We start from the raw sequence: 19,317 nt of genomic DNA on the forward strand, positions 1-19,317 counted from the left end.
CTCACAACATCATCATCATCTTCATGATGCTCAGGATGACACCCAGTGGGGGTGGGGGGGTGGGGGGGGGTATAGTCCCACCTGGTCGAAAATGCTTACATAATGTTCAGCGTATTATTAGGGACGACTCTAACCACACAACGCAACTGTTCCGTTTCTTTCTTTTTTTATTGTATTTTTTTAAAATAAAGCCAGGTAAGCGGCTGCAGACGGCGCGTCCTCTCCGGTGCACGCGGTGGGGGCTGTGGCTGGTGATGTTGCATTTTGCGGGAGGAGTTGCCGTGGTTACACAGCAAAGGAACTATTTATTTCCACTCTTTTTTTATTATTATTATTCCGCTGGTGGCGGAACAGGTGGTGGATGTGCTTTAGCTGTGTGGCTGATTCCTGTGTGTATTGAAGGGCTCAGGTCATTTCAAGGTTATATGCAAAGGATGAATGGGCTTTTCAGAACGGCTGCTGTAGGTAACACGTACAATAATAATAATAATAATAATAATGCAGTTTCAGAAATTATCTGCGTAAAGAACATACAACACAACCAGAATTATGCGTATATGATCAGATTGTTCATTTGAATATAAACAAATGAGAATTTAACAACAATGCTACACTGAATCAAGACCCAGAAAATTACAACTATAAGTTATAAGAGAATTAAGCTGATGATTTGCATAAATCTTTAAATTTGTGTCACTTTTGCAGTGATGATCACAGGTTTACTGGCAACCATGACAGTCACCAGTCAAATCAAAACTACAGCATCCTAACCAACACTTTTATGTTAACTAACCATCTACGGTTTTTCTATTTAGCGGGACAAATAGACACACATTGATTAGAGGGTGTGCCAGAATGCCTCATTTTGAACGTCACAACAACAAGGCCTCTTGTCACCACATCATCATCACCATCACAGCCCACATCACCCTGTGTTACCTCTTTTCTACTGGTGTAAACAACATGTGACACTGCTGGCCTGCTGCTTTGTACAGTTCTAAGCATGATTCTTCATTGATTGCCTCTCTCTGCACGGGTCTGCCTACAGCGGTAGTCTTCGGTTTCACTTTGCGTTATCTCAGATTATCAATTGTCATACGAAGAGGACTCTGGAAATAACTCCAAGCAATGAGGGTGCCATAGAAAGCTGTACGGTTGATTGTAGCATTAGCCTGCACATCAATTTACACAGTGTTTTCTGTGTAAAGGACATGATGTTGAAAACATCATGTCCTTTACTTTGCAATTCTACTTTTATTTAACAATTGCAGAATAAAAAAAATAAATCCAAGGGTAAATCTCTGACATCCAAAAGACCAAAATATATTTTTATATACTGTATGGTTGCACTTAACACACTGGTTGCCATACAGCATGTACTTGAATTTTCACATTAGGTTTTTCTTTTACCAGAACAAAAACCTCCACTGCCATAATTGTAACAGCATGTACATTAACCATATTAAATGTTTTGGTGGATAATAACAATTCATATATATTTTGGTTTTTACACTCTAGACTAGACTGAAAGAGTCATCAATAATTGCTTTTGAGTTCAACCCATCTAATTCGATCTGTCAATATTTGTGCCCATCGTGTGAGACACAACACGGTGCAGGCAGTCAGCTCTTTTACAACAATGACCCCCAGTACAAACACAGGCCTCTCCAACACACTGCTACACTGACAGCACCTAATATGGCAAAGCAAAGTGATGACTTGTCACCAGTCAGGTGGGTGGTGGTGGTGGTGGTGGGGTAAAGGGGCGATGAGGTAATTGTTTTGATTTGTCGAAAAAAAAAAAAAAAACCTTCAGACAAAAGGGCCTTAACCCTGCTGCTCAACCCACTCTTGCTTTGGCCCGGTAGCTAAATCCAAGCTATTGTGCCTCACATAGTTGCATGGATTTGTCAGCAGTTGAGCAGGGGCGGTAGCAGGCAGAGGTGGCAGACACTGTGATGATAACTATGGATGTTTTTTTCTGGTAGAGAGGAAAAGACAATTGACTGCAGTGATGCATTGTATTATTTTCTTTTTCAATAACTAATCCCCAAAGCTTTTAGTTCAGTCGACAGAGGAAGGAGTAAAATTAATGAGACCCAGGATAAGAGACTTTTCCAGGAGACTCAGTCCGGATTAGACGTTGATAAGCAACCCCCTCATCACCACATCTTTACAAAGAGGCTTGAAGAGACCACCTGCCCCCTTGGAAAATTCAGCCAGCAAAACCAAATGCATACAGGCACCAGTGGGTTGCTCAGAGGGTAGAAAGTGAAATAAAAAAATGTGAAAATGACAGCAATGACAAAAAAAAACAAAAAACAAAACATGGCAAATACTTTTGGATAAAAAAATATGGACGTGAGATAAGCAGTAATAGCTCTGAAGAGATTAATGAATTGAGAATTCACTGATCACAAAGTAGTGGAGCTGATTAGACTCAAGATTGGTGAAAGTGAGACCCTGCTTTCACTGATGGACCAAATTAATGCACAGAGATGTTTCACAGGCACATGGGGAATATACAGAGATTAATTAAGGGAAAAAAAAATTTTTTCACTTGTAATTCTACTAGTTTCTATGGAAAATAAAAGTAGAGATGATGCAGTGTTTTTCGGTCCGAGCATGAACCAGATTAACATAGAAAATGGGTGTGAAACAAAATGTTATATTGAATATTATATATCAAAACTGAAATAACTGTTTTTTGCAACTTAAATAATAATATAATATATAAAGACAATGCAACAAATACAGCAACCAAACTGACCAAACCACGCTGCCAGCACCAGCTGCAATGACCACACTGACCTGCAGGGACTGCAATGACTGCACCAACAGCACCGACGTTGTCATATCCTTCCATGGGGCCCATATTTCCTGGCAGCACCATTGAGCTCAGGAACTAACGATGTAAACAAACAAACAAACAAACAAACAAAAACACAGAGAAATGTAGACAAATGTGACTGTAGTATTTTTTTAAAATACACAAAAAAAACTGCACATACATCAGAGCATGTGATGTTATTACTTTACATTCGGCTGATGTCTCCTAAGCTTCATTGCGTATTAAAGCAGAATACATTAGCTTAAAAATGCTGAGCTCATGAGCTTATCTGATGTGAAAAATCCAATCGTCCCTGGTCTTCTGCGACCTTGCAGCATTTCACCATAACTGGACAATGTCGTTGAAGGACAAATGAAAGGACAAAAGCGTCATATTGATCTGCCGCCTCCATCCTACATTTCACACCAACGTCCTACTTTTCACATGAATGAATTGGTCGTTTAACATGGCTGTTTGATGATTAATATCATGGCTTTACACCATAGTACACAATAAGCTGACCACAGCTCGGTGAAGGTGTCAGGAATCAAGTACAATTCCAGCAAACACTGACTCTACCGTTTTTTTGTTGTTGTTTTTTTCCAATTCCAGACATGTAAGTCATTTCAGGAAGGAAAGCATTGATGCAGAATGTGCCCAGCATCATAGGGTTAATCCTCATGTCAGCAGTCCCACAGATACAGATGGACCGACTTACTGGACTGTCGGGACAATTTATTTTTCTTTGAGGTGGAGAAAAATAGTCTCTTCCTGTCTGCTGAAAACTAGTTGAAGGAGGAAGTGACTGGGCCTGGGCAAGAGCCAGACAAATGAAAAAGATGGAAATAAGTTGAATATTATATGTTATATGCCCTGATATCATTAGGAAGGCGAAAGCACGGCTGTAATCCTATTTTAATCGCAGTGGATTTATTAAACAGGAGCAGCAGGTTTAAATCTCAGCAGATTACACAGAAGGTCCAAGGAGATATGGAGTGGTGGGGGTTGGTTTGGTGGGTGGCAAGAGTTGTGTAACCCAGTGCGCTTAAGGTGATGTAGTTCATCTTTGACATGTCGGGACAAACAGACAGGAAGGGAGGAAAGCATCAAAGTAATCCTAATATCCCAGGATTGGCTTTTTGCCTTAATTTTAATCATTCTGTTTTGTTGTAATCAACAAAAAAAAAAGACAAAATGAGGACTAATAATAAACAGATCTCAAATGTTTTGGTGTGTGCATACATTGGTGCATTGGTGTGTGTATACTTCAATGTCTGTGGAGCTGGTGTTAATGTCTATGTCTCTCTTTGTGTCAGATCTCTGAAGAAGAATGTGTTAATTCCAGGTCACATTCTATCTGGGTTTAATCAAATCAATCCCTTTTAAAGGTCATGTCAAGCAAGATTTAACCTGCAGGTCACCAGTACAAAAACAGATTAAAGTTGGAAAAAACCTGCATTTTTATTTTGAGCTATTGAAGTGTATATTGAAAAGGGATAATTAAGATATACTGATTATTTAATATTGTGAAATTATTAAATTTAAACTAAATTATTATTAACATCATTCATCAAAAATGTTTTTAAATGTTGTACACTTGTGTATTAAAATTAAAGAAATTCTATTTAATTGCACTTTACAATCAAATATTATATTCCGTTTTTTAAATTTAATATACAATTGCCACTGAGTTTTACACCGGAATTACATAATGGTTGCAATGTTATGCATTACACCTTCTTTCCTTCAATTTATTTAGACCAATTGCAGTATCAAGGTGCAGTATAAATACATAACACTGGGTGGCAGTAGCAGTGATTTAAACCAGACTGCATGGGGGAAATTTTAGCTTCGACACCCGCCTTGCTCCTTCCTCTTCCGGTTACGGCGACAGCAGGTATGGCGGCCTTTCTTTCACTTGATCCATTTTGATTTTAAAATCTACCCCAATCCTGCTTAATTGACGCAAATTTGGTCATCGTAAACCGAAGAAGCAATTTAAAAATAATGTTCTGTATACACTTTTGAGATTATTAGAAAAAAATGAGTTTATCTGTGATGATTTACCCTGCCGGTATTGGCCTGAGAGGCCACTCTGTTAACGCTACTCTTAAAGAACTCTCGTGGTTAAATTATTCAGACTGGAAAAGTACGTCTCGATCTTGTGTAGAAATATTTTCGTTGTAATACAGTTTCAACAAGCATTCTCAGCTACAGTCTGGTAGTCCAGTGGCTCTAGCAACTGTCGTTACGTGCCTGTATACATAGCAATATTAGCATTCTAGCTTAGCCTTGATACACAATTTAACAAACTGTTTTGTTTGCAGCTTCAAAATGGTGCAACGCCTGAAATACCGTCGTAGGTTGTCCTACAACACCGCTTCCAACAAAACCAGACTGTAAGTCCATAGTGTTTTTTCTAAAGTATCCTATTGTCATAGCAGTATCGCCGTGGCATGCATTTAAGTGTTCCAAACTTACTGTGTAACCGTGCTCTTGTGCAGTTCCCGGACACCTGGTAACCGTATTGTGTACCTGTACACCAAGAAAGTTGGCAAAGCCCCCAAGTCAGCATGTGGCATCTGCCCAGGAAGACTGCGTGGAGTAAGTACACGTGTATTAATTGTCTTTGATCAGTATAATTGTCATCTCAGGGGTATTGATTGTGTGTGGTTCTCTATCATTAGATGATAATTTGTTGGTTCTTATATGCTGGCCATGTTAGTGCTTTGTTTGTGGGTTTTTGTTAAAATATTGTGTAAATGAGCCTTTATGTATGTTTGTGATTTAGTCACAAGTAGCTGTAGCCGAGACAAGCACCAACCCCAAACCTCTACTGTTCAGCTAAGATGCAGGAACATCAAGACTGTGCTTATTGCATTACTAACACTATAGGCATTTGCAATGATTTTTAGACATTGTGTTGTCTGCTTTACCTGTTCTTTGAGAAACAAGTCACATTTGTAATGTTTGAATAACTATCTAAACACCAAACAAGTTTGACTTATAGTTTATTTAGTTGCTATTTTTTCTTCTACATCCACACACAGAGCACTTTGATAAGGTGAGCTGCTGGCAAGCAAATTGTCAGTAAAGGCCAATTAGCCCAAAAGTTAAAACTATTACTATTAATTAAACCAAAAAAGGCATAATTAAGTAGTCACCATGATAAAATACCATATTCAAGCAATAGTATTTTTACAATTAAAACGTATCTTAACAGGCTATAGTTCACAAAACTCACCCAATAATTTTAATACTTTTGAACAAAACATTGGCATACGTCGTCAACAAGTATCAAGAACAAGATTTGTTATAGGGAGTAAACACTTCTGTTGTAATTAAAGTGTGTCTGAATCTTAAAAAAAAAAAGAGAGAGAGAGAGAACCATCACCTTGTTGGTTTATTTGCTGTTTTCATTGTCCATTAGATTCGGGCTGTTAGACCTCAGGTTCTGATGAGGCTCTCCAAGACCAAGAAGCACGTCAGCAGGGCCTACGGAGGCTCCATGTGCGCCAAGTGTGTGCGTGACAGGTAAAGTTTTTGTCTTTTCTTGTTTCCCTGCACAGTTTTTATACTGGGTCTTCTGTCATTACTGACGAGATTTGAAATGACTTATTTTTAACAACCATTTGTATCTTTTTTTTTTTTCAGAATCAAGCGCGCTTTCCTTATTGAGGAGCAGAAGATTGTTGTCAAGGTGCTCAAGGCACAGGCACAGAGCCAGAAATCTAAGTAAACTGTGTATTTGTATTGCCACAATAAAAAAAAAAAAATAAGACAAATGACTTGCAGTGTTGTTGCATTTTCTTTGATCTGTCCATCTCCAGTGTAGTTTCAGCATATGATACACAGTGATTGAAGATGTGACACTTTTTACACTAACAGTACATGTGGTAGTGTTTTCTGTTGACAGATAAAAAAAAAAGATAACTTTTTATAGAAACATCAAAAGCTAATGCAAACATGATAATAAAGCTGCTGTCTGTAGCTTCAGCACAACTCTTACAAAGCCTAACTGTTAACTTTCTGTCATGCACAAAGTTGTATGGTGATAGAAACCAATGCTTGGAATGGGAAACTACTCAGAAAAACAAATGCTGTTGTGTTTCAACTAAAACTATCAGGGAGTGCTACCACATGAAACAAGCTTTTGGGTCCTTTTAGCATTACAGTAGGCATCATAATGGTTGCAAAGTTCGGAGTACTGTAGTATTGTGGAAAACAATTCTTGTCATACTATAAACTACTCGTCATTGTGACACTGCACACAACCAAATGTGACCTCTGCTTTTAACTCATCACCAAAGTGAACAGTGGGCAGCTTTAAGTGCAGGGGAGCAGTGTGTGGGGACAGTGCCATGCTCAGAGCACCTCAGTGGTAACTTGGCAGCTGGAGGACTCAAACCTGAAACCTTTCAGACCCAAGTCTGCTTCCTTACCCACTAAGCAACCACCCCCTCCTTTATCTAGCTAAAACCACAATTTCTTTGACACTGCATGAAATGAATTATTCTGTGTAACGGACCCTTCATTAAATGACCGCAATTTGTAGGTAGATATTCGAAATATCTTTAAAATTCATCTCGTTGAAATAATTTATTCATATTTAGTTTCATGTTTTAGTTTTACCCAAATTACTTTAGTAGGACATAATTATAGAACAATACCTGCCAAAGAAAACAATAAAAGCAAAGGTTTAAATTGAAACCTAAACAGAATTTCAGACTCAATTAAGGCGTACTGTCACGTTAACACAGCATGACGTCAGCAAGGCCTTGGAAAATATAATAAAAATAAGGCGAAAAAGTGAAATGCAAGGCCTTGGAAAATATAATAAAAATAAAAAGGCGAAAAAGTGAAATGAAATTTAAATATTGATCGCATTGGCGTTTATTCAATGCAAAATATAGGATTTCAATTAGGTAAAAATAAAAACAATGCTACATTGAATTTGTGTATAGAAAAAAAAAATACTTCCGGGACACGTCAACAGTAACGCAGTCGCAGCGGTGACGGTCCTCAGCCGGCGGCTGCAATTTTTACTGTGAGGATAACCAGCGTTTCCACAAACCATGGAGACTTTGTACAGCATACCGTTCTCTGTGCTCGAATGTCCGAATGTAAAACTGAAGAAACCGTCGTGGCTCCACATGCCGTCTGCTATGACCGTGTACGCGGTGGTTATCGTGTCCTACTTTCTCATCACTGGAGGTTCGTACTGCAAACAGGCTAACGTTGGCAACAAGAGGCTAACAAGCCACACTAACTAAAGCCTCTACGTGTTCTAAATACTTTCATTCACTGCTTTTGTATAGTCAAATGTCTAAGATCGTTTTGCCGTCTAAGCTTTGCCTAAACGTTTTAGATTGTTAATCGTATAGTTAGATAATAATTCTTACAATTGTTCAAATGACCAGCGATCACATTTCCACAAATTGTTATAGTAATTTTTCCTCAACGTTTAAGGTATATCCTAGTCGTTTCTCGAAAAGCTCAGATATTGCTGTTTAAAATTGCTGTTAATGTTGTGGACACAGACACTAAGTACATAAATGTAAAGTCAAATAATGTTAAGAACATGGGTAGAAAGTGTTATATTGAACAGAACTAATGAGACTTAATTGGCTGACTAAACCGGAAGTTGTGCTGTGTTCGCTTCCTGACCAGTATAATTTGTCTACACTACAGGTATCATCTATGATGTGATTGTTGAACCCCCAAGTGTGGGTTCAATGACTGATGAGCACGGACACCAGCGGCCTGTTGCATTCCTGGCATACAGGTACGACAGTACCTAGTATTTTGCATTTTAACGTATTTTACGCAATTTTATGCAATTTAAATAAATAAACATGCTTTGCCAACAAACAAAAAAAAAACACATTTATGAGATGTATTCAGTTAGTTTAGGTCATTAACTTAAATGTTCTCTATAACTTGGTTCTATTTGCTTTCTTAGGATTATTAGTCGTGATGAATGGTATTAGCTTTCTATTCTTAAGTTATTAGTATGCATGTTATTAGTATGCATTTTCTTGTGATATATATGTTGTAATTTATGAAATACTTTATGTTCAATTGAGTAATTTATTTTTAGTTTTTTAGTTATAGTTTTTGTGATATTGGAGTGTACTACATTGCTTGTTCATTTATTTTTAGCAATATTTGAATATTTGCAGGTATTTTGCAGTGTAAATATGATGAAAAAGATATTTTTAAAACTTTTAGAGGATTTACTGTTTTCTTAACAATTTTAGAGAAATGTTAACTTCAAATGAATCACAACTTAATCATAATTAAATAGATTAGTAGTGCAAGTATAGATTATAATACAGATTAAAGGAACGCCTACAACAAGCAATTAAAAAAACTAAGCCAAATAAAATCCTTCACAGTCCAATAGTTAAACAAGTACAACAATAACTGAAACAATGTGTTATTCTGTCTTACTTCATTGTTATCATACTTCGCTCAGGAGTTAAACAATAATTATTTTAACAGGAGCAATTACTTTGCAATTATTTCAAGTTGTTGTATTAACAGTTTTGTTTTTGTTGTTTTTCAGGGTAAATGGCCAGTACATTATGGAGGGATTAGCCTCCAGCTTCCTTTTCACCATGGGGGGGCTTGGCTTTATAATCCTGGACCGCTCCAATGCTCCTAACATTCCAAAACTTAACCGCTTCCTGTTGCTCTTTATCGGGTTTGTCAGCGTCCTCCTAAGCTTCTTCATGGCGCGAGTGTTTATGCGCATGAAGCTGCCGTAAGTTTAAATGTTTCTTAATGAACTCTTGAAAAAATAATGTTTTATCCTGTCTGGATCCTAATTTTGTCATGTGTCTTTTTCATTTTCAGAGGATACTTAATGGGCTAAATATGTCAACAAACAGGATGATGATTATGATGAAAGGATAACATTTAGTATGTGGGGCCCAAAAGAGATTCAACTAAATTTGTGGATTCGATCAGTCTTTCGATGTAATACACATCCATCTGGACTGAAGGCACTGACTGTCCTGATGAAATTAAACCTGGCTGCACTGACAGTCTCACTGCTGTGTTGTTTCAATAGTGTTTACTGACTTCCTTTTTCCTCAATTTTCTGAACAACAACACATCGTTGGGCAGACTTGTTTTTTTTTTTGCAGAAGATCCAACTCTCAGATACTTTTAAAGACAAAGAAAGACACTGGACACTTTTGGAACAGAGCCTTTTACATGGAAACCAGATTAGCACTGCAGAGGGGGGCACTTACAAAGTGGTGCAGCAAATGAATAGCATTGCAACTGTCACAAAGCCATTTTTGTACGACATTGTGAAATAAATCTCCATTTGAGAACAGGTTGCTCTTTTGTTTGCATTTATCATTAACATGTTGAACCTTTTTTGTCTTGACTGGTTGTAACAAACAGAAGGACTGAACCGAACTGAGCCGACCAAAGACACTGATACACTTGTGAGGCGCTCTCGAAATTGAAAATCCACATGAGCAATGTCATTTAAGCCCCAGAAGGTGGCGACAAAAGTCCATTATGTCCGTGCTCGTCACATTTAAAGACACTATCTGACACTACGAGAGAGAAAAAAATAGTTAAAGGTTGAATGCGGTCACTTGAGCCCCGAATTAAACAGTCATCACACAGCCCTGTAAACATTAATGCATGAGAAATGCAGTGTAAAGCAGCAAAATGCAATTTTGGTGCCTACATGAAAACATTTAAGGCAAAACAATGCAGAAAACTAATGTAAAATGACAGCAGAAACATTTAAAAATATATATTATTAAAGTATTTCATGTCCAAAGACAAAGAAATCTCAATTAACCTTGATTAATTACAACACAACAATGTCACAATTAATCAGGATTAAACCACATTTACCACATGGTCCTTTAACAAAGCTTTAAAAATTTGGTTTATAACATAAATTCTAAACAACAGGAATTTGTTTTAACCTGACTAGATTTCAGATTTAGAATTTCAATGGCAAAATTCCCACTAACACTCCACTTCTAGTCACACAATATTCAATTTATTAAAAACCTAAAGGTCATATTAAAGGGCATTTTAACAATTAAAGTGTTGCTTTGTAGGATAACATTTAGAATGTTTTTTTTTTATAATTCAAGTGTAATTGTAAAATACTTTCTAAAATTATACACCAATATCAATATAAAAATATTTGTCATCAAAGAAAGTTTTTGTGCACTTTCTCTGGAGAATTATGTTCCCTTCACATTTAGAACATCTGGTATGAATTATATGTGGAGTAGGAACACTGTGATGGTCTCATCAGTTGTTATGTCTTCACACGTTTAGTTTTTTGTCCAAGTACGGCTTGATTGTTTCCTTTGGTGTTAACCAAATCGCTGCGACACTTGAGTCCAATCTCATCAACCATCTGCTTAAAAAATAACCATGAACAAATAAAATCAGAATAAAACTTAATTTAGTAAAAATGAACAAATAAAATCAGAATAAAACTTTAAATAATTTAAACTTTAAATTTAGAATAAAAAATTTAGTAAAATAAAAAACTAAACATGTGTTATATAGAAATATGTCCACAAACTCACCTTTCTTTTACTAGATTCATTTTCTGTATTCTGAAACTTCAAACCCAGGGCATCCTCAAGTTCTGCAGAAAAAGAGGGAGTTAAGCTCTGTGTTGGCCCTTAGATACAGTCACATACTCAGAAAGATGATGATAAAATAGTAGTTTTCCAAATACCTGTAAGAATCTGGTCGATTTTATCCACCACCAGGTCGACATCCTCAGTAGTGAAGCACATGGGGGGTTTGAGTTTGAGTACATTGCGATGAGGGCCATCAGCACTCAGGAGAACTAGCTGTTTCTTTAGCCTGGCAAAATAAATATATATCGCAAAATAGTGAGGCACTTAGAAACCTTTAATTATAAACAGACAACAGGTATGCAATGCAATTTTATTATGTACATGACATGAGGCTTCCTTGTAGATACAGTATACCTAAAAAAGATTCACAATATATGTACTGAGTAGATGAACAAAGTAACAAACTGTTCTCGGCAAGACATTTATATCCTGACATAGTTAGCAGGAGTGTTAGCATTGTTTTTTTTAAAAAGCCCTTAAATGTCTGGATGCATCACTACCAATACCAGCATCAGACTCAATACCAAGTACTCAAAAACTCATACTCATAGTTGAAAATGTGACCTGTTTTCACAAAAACCAGCTGTGCACCGGTCAGCTGGTTTATTTGTCTCCTACTGCAGTTCAGTGTCTCCTTGTCCTCATGGCTAGTTCATTTATGTAGGTCAACAGTGTCAACACTTTGGAGATATTTAAACATTGAGGACAAGGACAGGAGCGCTGTCAAGTTTATTATGTGAAGAGCAAGATAATAAAACATTTTAAACATTTCTGTACACACAACTAAACTAAACCCTTCAATTTTTTTGTATATAATTATTTATATTCAAAGTAAATTTCTTGCTGTTGTTGTTGTAGTGTTGATCGCTGCTTGTTGTTTTGTTGTTTATTTAAGTGACCATTAAGGCAGAGTAAAGTTTGCATGTATCTATCTGTGATACACCTGCGAAGAAGCCTTCCCCAATTGCGTAATGTTTTAACTGAACATAATGATAATAAAGACTGTGATATTCTATTCTATTCTATTCTGTTCTGTTCTGTTCTATTCTATTCTATTCTAACTGTCTCTTCTTAGTTTAACATCACAGTAGACAGATTAGGCATTACACCTCACCAAGTCACTTTAAAAAAACTTTTTTAACCAAGATTAAGTATGTGTTCTTTTCATATAAAGGAATAAACTCACTCCTTTACTTGGAACAACAAATGCATTTGATTCTGGTTTTGTCCCACTTTATGTTGATAAGACCTATTTGAGATTTCAGATCAACGTTTTCCCCGACTAATAAAACGCTAATACAACAGTCTGGCACCATCTCTTCTTCTTTGACTGACCTGTATATGACTTCTTGAGCCTCTGCTGTAGCGGGAATGAGCTTCACTCTGTCCTTCACTAGCTCGACTCCGACAAAGAGGCCGCAGCCCCTGAAAAAATGACAGATGTTAGTCTTATATTTAATTTTAGAAATTTCGAAAACAGATGAAACTTATTGACAAATCCTTATTTTTTTAAGGGTTTTATCAGGACACAGGGCTCTGATAAATCATCAGTGGACCGAAACGTCAGACGATTTTTAAAACCATCCTTCAAGATTTACCAAATCAATCCTTAACTTCTCAGTCACTTTATTACATTTTGCACAAAACCAATCAGCCACCGCCTAGAGCTTTTCCTACCTGATGTCTCCAATCAGAGGATGCTTCTCTTTCTGCTTTTCAAGACGACTGGTCAGGTATTTACCCACGCGTAATGCATTACCCTGTAGATCCTCCTTGGAAATCACATCCAAAACTGCCAGACCGATGGCACACGACACTGGGTTACCACCAAACTGGGAAAATGAACCCACACATAGAGAAAATATTCTGGTGTGTGTATGATTACTGTACATAATACATACTGAGTAGTGTTTATGTCCATCATTATTGTTATAAGTCGTATTTTACTTTGGTGCTTACTGTATTGAAATACTGCATTCCTGATGACATGAAGGCCTCTGCCACCTCTTTGGTCGTCACCACACATGACATGGGATGACCATTGCCGATTGGCTTTCCCATGGTCACAATGTCCGGCACAAAGTCTTCCCCTTGAAGCTGGAAGGCCCAGAAGTGGGTGCCCACACGGCCGAATCCCACCTGGACTTCGTCCGCAATGAAAACACCCCCCGCCTTGTGTACATGGCTGAAGGTTTTGCATCAGTGTGCACAGGTGTGGAGGTCCATTTAGGTTTTCAGGTTAACGGTGAAAAAGAAAATTCAGAACACAAACACATAGTCTGACTATAAAAGTACAAGTCCTGCCTTATCTTATCTTGAATATATTTATTAACCAATGGTCAATGTCACTTCACTGATAATGTTTTTTTTTTTTTAATCTGTAATTGAGATTGCGGTCATGGACATAACTCCAGGTTACATACGCTGCCACTTGCTGGAAGTAGCCAACGGGGGGAATAACCTGCCCACCACAGCTCTGCAATGACTCAGCGATAAACGCAGCAATCTGTGCAGGAGGACAGAAAAACAAAAACGATCAGGTCTGGCTGATGTTCTACATTAACAAAGAGGAGAAGAGTCCTGGCTTCTTGTTGTCCACTTTCACTTTTCAGTTAGCAGAGCACAAAGGGAGAGAGATAGTCATTATCTTCTTGGAAAGCATGTTACCTCAGGTCACAGTGGAGATAAAATTCATGGTAACAACAAGTGCAGGGCTGTTTGCTTGTCTGGGTTCACAAGGGAGGATGAAGAAAATAAAAGTTTCTGTCAGTGAGCTCTCCTGCTGCGGACACACATTTGCCCAGAACTCCACCTGCATTCGAAACTGCTTGTGTTACTCATATATGGAGTACTGTCAGGGCAGTACATGGGTCCTCCTCACCAGCAGATGTTTGGACATACCACAGGGTTGTGCATTTAATGATTGGATTGGATTAAGATCTTCTACACATGTTCAAAAACCAGAGTCCTCAGCCTGATCCTGAGAATGAACAGAAAAGGTGAAAGAGGAGAAAAAAGGGGGAAAAAAGCAGAAGGTGGGAAATCAAAAAGGTGTAAGTCAACAAAATGGTAGGAAATATTGATTCAAGGGTAAATTAATGTTAGGGAAAATATTTATATGAAGAATTATGATTTCAGTGAAGTTTCTTCACATTTCCCTTTTGGTATGAAAGACTCCAGTCAGCCTCTATGTGTTTGCCTGATAACACGTTCCTTAAAACAAAATAACCAGTTTTGTCACTTTGCACTGACATTTGGAGCCTGGGAACATACAAGTCATACTTACAAACACTTCAATATACAATCAATGTGGTAAATTTACTAACTAACACATCATATTGACCAAACGTACCTTGCCTCCTTTTCGGTCAACTCTCTCTATTATGTCTTTGACTTCATGTGCATATGCTGTGGCAGGGTCAGGGTGGTCCGCTCTGTATTTGCCTCTGTACACATCTGGGCTGGGAGCCTTATTATGAAAAAATAAGAAAAAAAAAACATACAGTATCAATGGTAGCCAGTGATACTTTCAATCATGTGATCAACCATATGGTATCATATGATAAAGAGTTTATTTATTTGTTAATGTCAGTAAGTGAATATATGAAGTTTTACAACAACAGGTTTCACTGTACTTCACACCTGTGTACCTTACACATTAAAGCTGACCCCAGAAGTTCACAACAGAAAAGACACATTCTGACTTTTGATGTTCATTAAATGCCACCAAATGAAAAGAAAGGCATCAGTGTTAATTGTCTATAATTATATGAACCTATTATTCCAGCCCGTCTAACCACGCCTATCACTTTGTTTCATTTTAAACATTGCATCCTTAGAGGAACACAAACTAGAGCACACCACCTTCCTGCTTCCTTTCAAAACAACCACGTTGACGTCTTGCCCTGATGAATCTGTTTAAAGTACGGCATGTAACACTAGAGCTGTGTAATCCACCGGCTGTAATGTCAAGCTGCAGCTATGATGTCAGTGACCAGAGGAGAATCCAGGGTTTTACAGGTCACGGGACAGAAGGGCGAGCAGGCAAACAGTAATGAAGAGGTTTTATAATAAACAGGCAGAAAACGCAAAACTATATAAACGCAGGGTGTTGACATAAAAAAAAAAAGCTGGATGAGTATTTATCAAACCTGATATTCCTGTCTGCCGTACCACAACTAGTCAATCGGTCTGCTTCACTGATGTGCCTATGTTCTTAAGGTAAACCCAAAACTTTCAGCATTCTACTTAAATCAAATTGTTTACATTTTGCCCTGAAGAAGCTGTTCGGACTAAATAAATGTTAAAAAACAATAAAAGTTGAAAAACAAGTTGTAAATTACAGGAAAGTCTGATGTTTCTCTTCCTATCTCTTTGACACGCGCTCGCGCACACACACACACACTGTATACACACACTTGTGCCTATCTGCAAACAGGGTGTGAATAAATACTCAGCGACCTGCCACAACCCGGCAAAGCAAGTTGAGTCATGGTGTTTTAATAGAGCGCAGGCAGGCAACGCAGGGAGAGTAAAAAGCACTCACCACATGAACAAATGGATTCTGCTCAGCATCTGACAGCTGGTGGAACTTATAGGGGCTGATGTCAATGAGCGAGGAGACGTGGCCGTGGTACGCACTGCAAACAGAGGAAAACCAGGCCATGGACCAAAACAGATCTGATTTATACTATTTTATAGAGGGATAAACTCATAGATACATGAAGAGGGTACGAGTTGAGTCGTGAGCAGATGCTCTCACTTACTTTTCCAGCGTAATAATATCTCGGTGGCCTCTGTACTGCCTTGCCAGTCGAAGGGCCAGGTCATTAGCTTCAGAGCTGAAGTTCAAGAGGGCCAAGGGTTACTCTGAGTTACTCTGTCACCATAAAATACACAACTGATGCTGCGGATAAAGCATTCCTGGGACAATGTTTTTTTCACTGTTGCGAAGGTGTATCCAGTGAAACGTGTAATTATTAATTTTGTTATAATCTTTCCGAATTCAATTGTGTAAGCTAATTATGTCATTTCTAATATTTAAGGCATGCAGGAGTAAGATTATAGGTCAAACCCAAGAGCAAGAATTCATGTTTCTAATGCTGACAAAGGAAATGAAGGCAAACGTTTAAAGTAAGTAAAAGTGTGTGCTTTGGACTGTAGTAACAACTTGTTACTACAGCTTCCTCACAGTGCTCTCCAAAATCTTTTTTGAGAGTTTGAGATGAACATTTTAACTCAAGTACTGAATAGTCAGTTCCTACCAGACAAGTTCAGGGTTCTGAATTTGGTCCCTCACTCCGTTTTAGACTTCCTTAAACTATAGCAGGTCATTCATAAGATTACCACCAATCACATAGAAGTCATGCAACATTTAAAAAAATAAAAAAAGAAAGAAAGAAAGAACACAAGGAAGTCCAGATAATCTAGACCCTCAAAACAGGGTTGCAGTACAGCAAATCCCGTCCCACCAGGATACATCGAAAGTACAAATTAAAAACTCAAACTAAAACACAAATGTGCCATGTAACTGTGTTAGGAGTGAAATCTGTGTGACCTTCAGCAGCAGACTTTTGCTCTTCTCTGAATTCAGTTGTATGACATTTCCTTGTCTCTTTATTTCACCTCCAATAGACCTGTCTCCTGCTGCATGTATTGAGTTGTGAGTTATATTAACTCAGACCAGATCATTCCTGTTCACAAGTGCAGTGAGACGTGTCAATGAGTAACTACACTGGATGGGTCCAGTGTGATAGGTAGCTTTTTTCTAAATCCTTGTTAGGAAATCTAAGAGACACTGTGGTGTTGTTTTTGTGGACTGTGGAATATTGTTAATCTTTGTTAATTGTCTGCAGTCTGAGCTCTACATTAAACATTGAACAAAATAACCTTGAATATTTTATAGCCTTTCTTGATATGATTTAACCTCTGATCTGAAACGAGCGATGCTTCATGCTCAACAACACTCTTTATCGCGTGTGAACAGTTCATCTCATTCCACCGCCTGTTAGATTAGAGACACAATTGAAAAGACCAGTTCTGCCCGTGATCATTCTACCAACACAACAATCCCTTCATCTTGAACTGACTGACTTCAATATTATTTTTGTCATCTGGGGTGTGACAGGGGAAGGAAGACATACCCAGAGTTGACAAAATAACACACAGACAGCTTCTCTGGCAACGTTGCTTGCAACCTCTGTGCGTAGAGGACGAGCTTGTCATGCAGGAAACGTGAGTTGGTGTTGAGTTGTTCCATCTGCTGTTGTCCGGCCCGCACCACCTCTGGGTGGCAGTGGCCCACTAAAAAACAACAAGAGAAACGGACCAAGTAAATAATCGGAAATTAAGTTAGACATTTATGTAAACAATAATTATTTATTGCATATGCTTACCATGAGCCACATTGTTGATGCAGTCTAGGTAGCGCTGTCCTGTTTCATCATACATGAACTGGCCTTTGGCCTGGACAATTTTGACCGGGTCGTTGCTGAACAAAATCTTACATGATGGTCTGCAGAGAAGCAGAAGGTCATTACTGAGGTGGGCTCAAGTCAGTCTGCTGTGGTCTGCGCCCAGTTTCTCCACAAGACATACACCCTATGCTTTCAGACTCCTAGTTGCAACAAACTCTTAGGAAAAGTCCTGGATGTCTGAGGTAATGGATGCAATTTCTTTTTCATTTTTAAGACTTATGTGGCTTCCTTTTCCCAAACTGTGCTGACTGGGCAATATAAAAAATTGACAAAACACAGTAATCAAACTACACATAATATTATGGATTGTAGGTCGGTCTAAAGCAGGTGTCAAAGGGCCACATCGGCAATAGAGGTTCCCCTTAAAGGTCGGTTGTAAATGGAAGACTGCTGTAACTACTACGGATTTATCAAGTTGAGAAGCTCAGCAGCATGGAGGTTATTATAAAGCAATTAAACTTTTTTTTAACTATTGTAGGCTACACAAAATGACTTGGCGGGCCGCATTTGGCCCGCAGGCCTTGAGTTTGACACATGTAGTCTAGAATTATGACATATTTTATATATACAAATATACAAATGACCTGTTACATAAAGATTGTATTAATTATTCACACTTTATATAGACTCTGTGGTGAATTATTTTTGTATTATATTAAATTTCATTAAATAATATTTTAATTTACTTCTGAGGTGTACGTTTACAAAACTGACTTTACAGGAAGTTCACAGCTGATAGAAGTCAATGCCAAAGTGAAACGTTGCAGCTCTGAGGATCTCACTCACCCGATGTGCTTCTTCCTCAGCTCGATCGTGGTCTGCTTCCCAAATATCTCCGCAGACATCCTGATTTTGTCCTGATGTAGTCCAGGTCCGGGTAAGTATGACGCACACTGCTCCACCGCACCGACTGCACAGATCTGAAATCCGCGTCCTCGCTTGACGTCTTTTTATACGCACGTGCACACGCACGCCTCATATGTTGTGGAGCGACGCTTTCTTCGGTGCGAGCGGTAACCGGTAATCGAGGAGTGGAGCCCAAACTACAGCTGTGGAACAGCTGTTTGTGTGCGCCGCTGTGCACGTGCGAGTATCTTTGCATATGCTGGAATGTAAGGAACAAGTTTCGCCACAACACAAGGGTGTGGCGCTTTTCAATAACTTTGTTTTTTTAAACAGTTATTAAAAGCCATCTCTTACGTATTGTTTACGTTTCTGTGGTTGGTAATGCATTGTGAAAAGGTAGGCGTGGGCGTGCGCATTAGCAAGAATTGCGTGTGCGTGTGTGTATGTGTTTGGTGGGGGGAGCATATAATGCAACAATAGTTGCATAATGGTCACAAGATTCACATTCTCTGTAGTCATACAGCTA

At 38.3% G+C, this 19,317-nt stretch overlaps 4 protein-coding genes across 5 annotated transcripts in view; 2 read left to right on the forward strand and 2 right to left on the reverse strand.

Moving 5' to 3' along the window:
- Window positions 1-5,427, reverse strand: part of slc24a2 (solute carrier family 24 member 2) — a 40,273-nt gene extending 34,846 nt beyond the window's left edge. Inside the window, exons 1-2 of the mRNA XM_025057712.1 lie at window positions 5,312-5,427; window positions 2,812-2,905 (exon numbers count right to left, since the gene is read on the reverse strand). The gene's annotated coding sequence lies outside the window, so the exon portion shown is untranslated. The remainder of the gene's footprint in view (window positions 1-2,811; window positions 2,906-5,311) is intronic.
- rpl34 (ribosomal protein L34) lies at window positions 4,640-6,618 on the forward strand. The gene is made up of 5 exons (XM_008326350.3): window positions 4,640-4,727; window positions 5,158-5,229; window positions 5,335-5,434; window positions 6,261-6,364; window positions 6,485-6,618. Exons 2-5 carry the CDS (start codon window positions 5,165-5,167, stop codon window positions 6,567-6,569), a joined length of 354 nt encoding a protein of 117 aa, XP_008324572.1. The 5' UTR covers window positions 4,640-4,727; window positions 5,158-5,164; the 3' UTR covers window positions 6,570-6,618.
- Window positions 6,619-7,816: 1,198 nt separating this feature from the next.
- On the forward strand, window positions 7,817-9,885 carry ostc (oligosaccharyltransferase complex subunit). Its single transcript, XM_008326325.3, has 4 exons — window positions 7,817-8,044; window positions 8,522-8,615; window positions 9,399-9,596; window positions 9,689-9,885. The coding sequence occupies exons 1-4, from the start codon at window positions 7,906-7,908 to the stop codon at window positions 9,705-9,707; spliced, it is 450 nt and encodes a 149-aa protein (XP_008324547.1). The 5' UTR covers window positions 7,817-7,905; the 3' UTR covers window positions 9,708-9,885.
- Window positions 9,886-10,030: 145 nt separating this feature from the next.
- On the reverse strand, window positions 10,031-19,103 carry etnppl (ethanolamine-phosphate phospho-lyase). Of its 2 annotated transcripts, none has more exons than XM_008326313.3 (13): window positions 18,732-19,103; window positions 17,865-17,983; window positions 17,613-17,772; window positions 16,236-16,310; window positions 16,016-16,109; window positions 14,822-14,938; window positions 13,893-13,975; window positions 13,429-13,654; window positions 13,147-13,301; window positions 12,805-12,894; window positions 11,565-11,695; window positions 11,410-11,471; window positions 10,031-11,237 (listed from the first exon to the last, which is right to left on the reverse strand). In XM_008326313.3, the coding sequence occupies exons 1-13, from the start codon at window positions 18,788-18,790 to the stop codon at window positions 11,133-11,135; spliced, it is 1,476 nt and encodes a 491-aa protein (XP_008324535.1). In that variant the 5' UTR covers window positions 18,791-19,103; the 3' UTR covers window positions 10,031-11,132. The 2 variants fall into 2 exon arrangements, with proteins under 2 accessions (XP_008324535.1, XP_016890560.1); XM_017035071.2 differs by having other exon boundaries at window positions 10,031-11,234; window positions 18,732-19,096.
- Window positions 19,104-19,317: the final 214 nt, after the last annotated feature.

Source organism: Cynoglossus semilaevis, chromosome 1 (assembly GCF_000523025.1).
Source record: "Cynoglossus semilaevis isolate Cse_v1.0 chromosome 1, Cse_v1.0, whole genome shotgun sequence".
In the NCBI taxonomy this organism is placed as follows: domain Eukaryota; kingdom Metazoa; phylum Chordata; class Actinopteri; order Pleuronectiformes; family Cynoglossidae; genus Cynoglossus; species Cynoglossus semilaevis.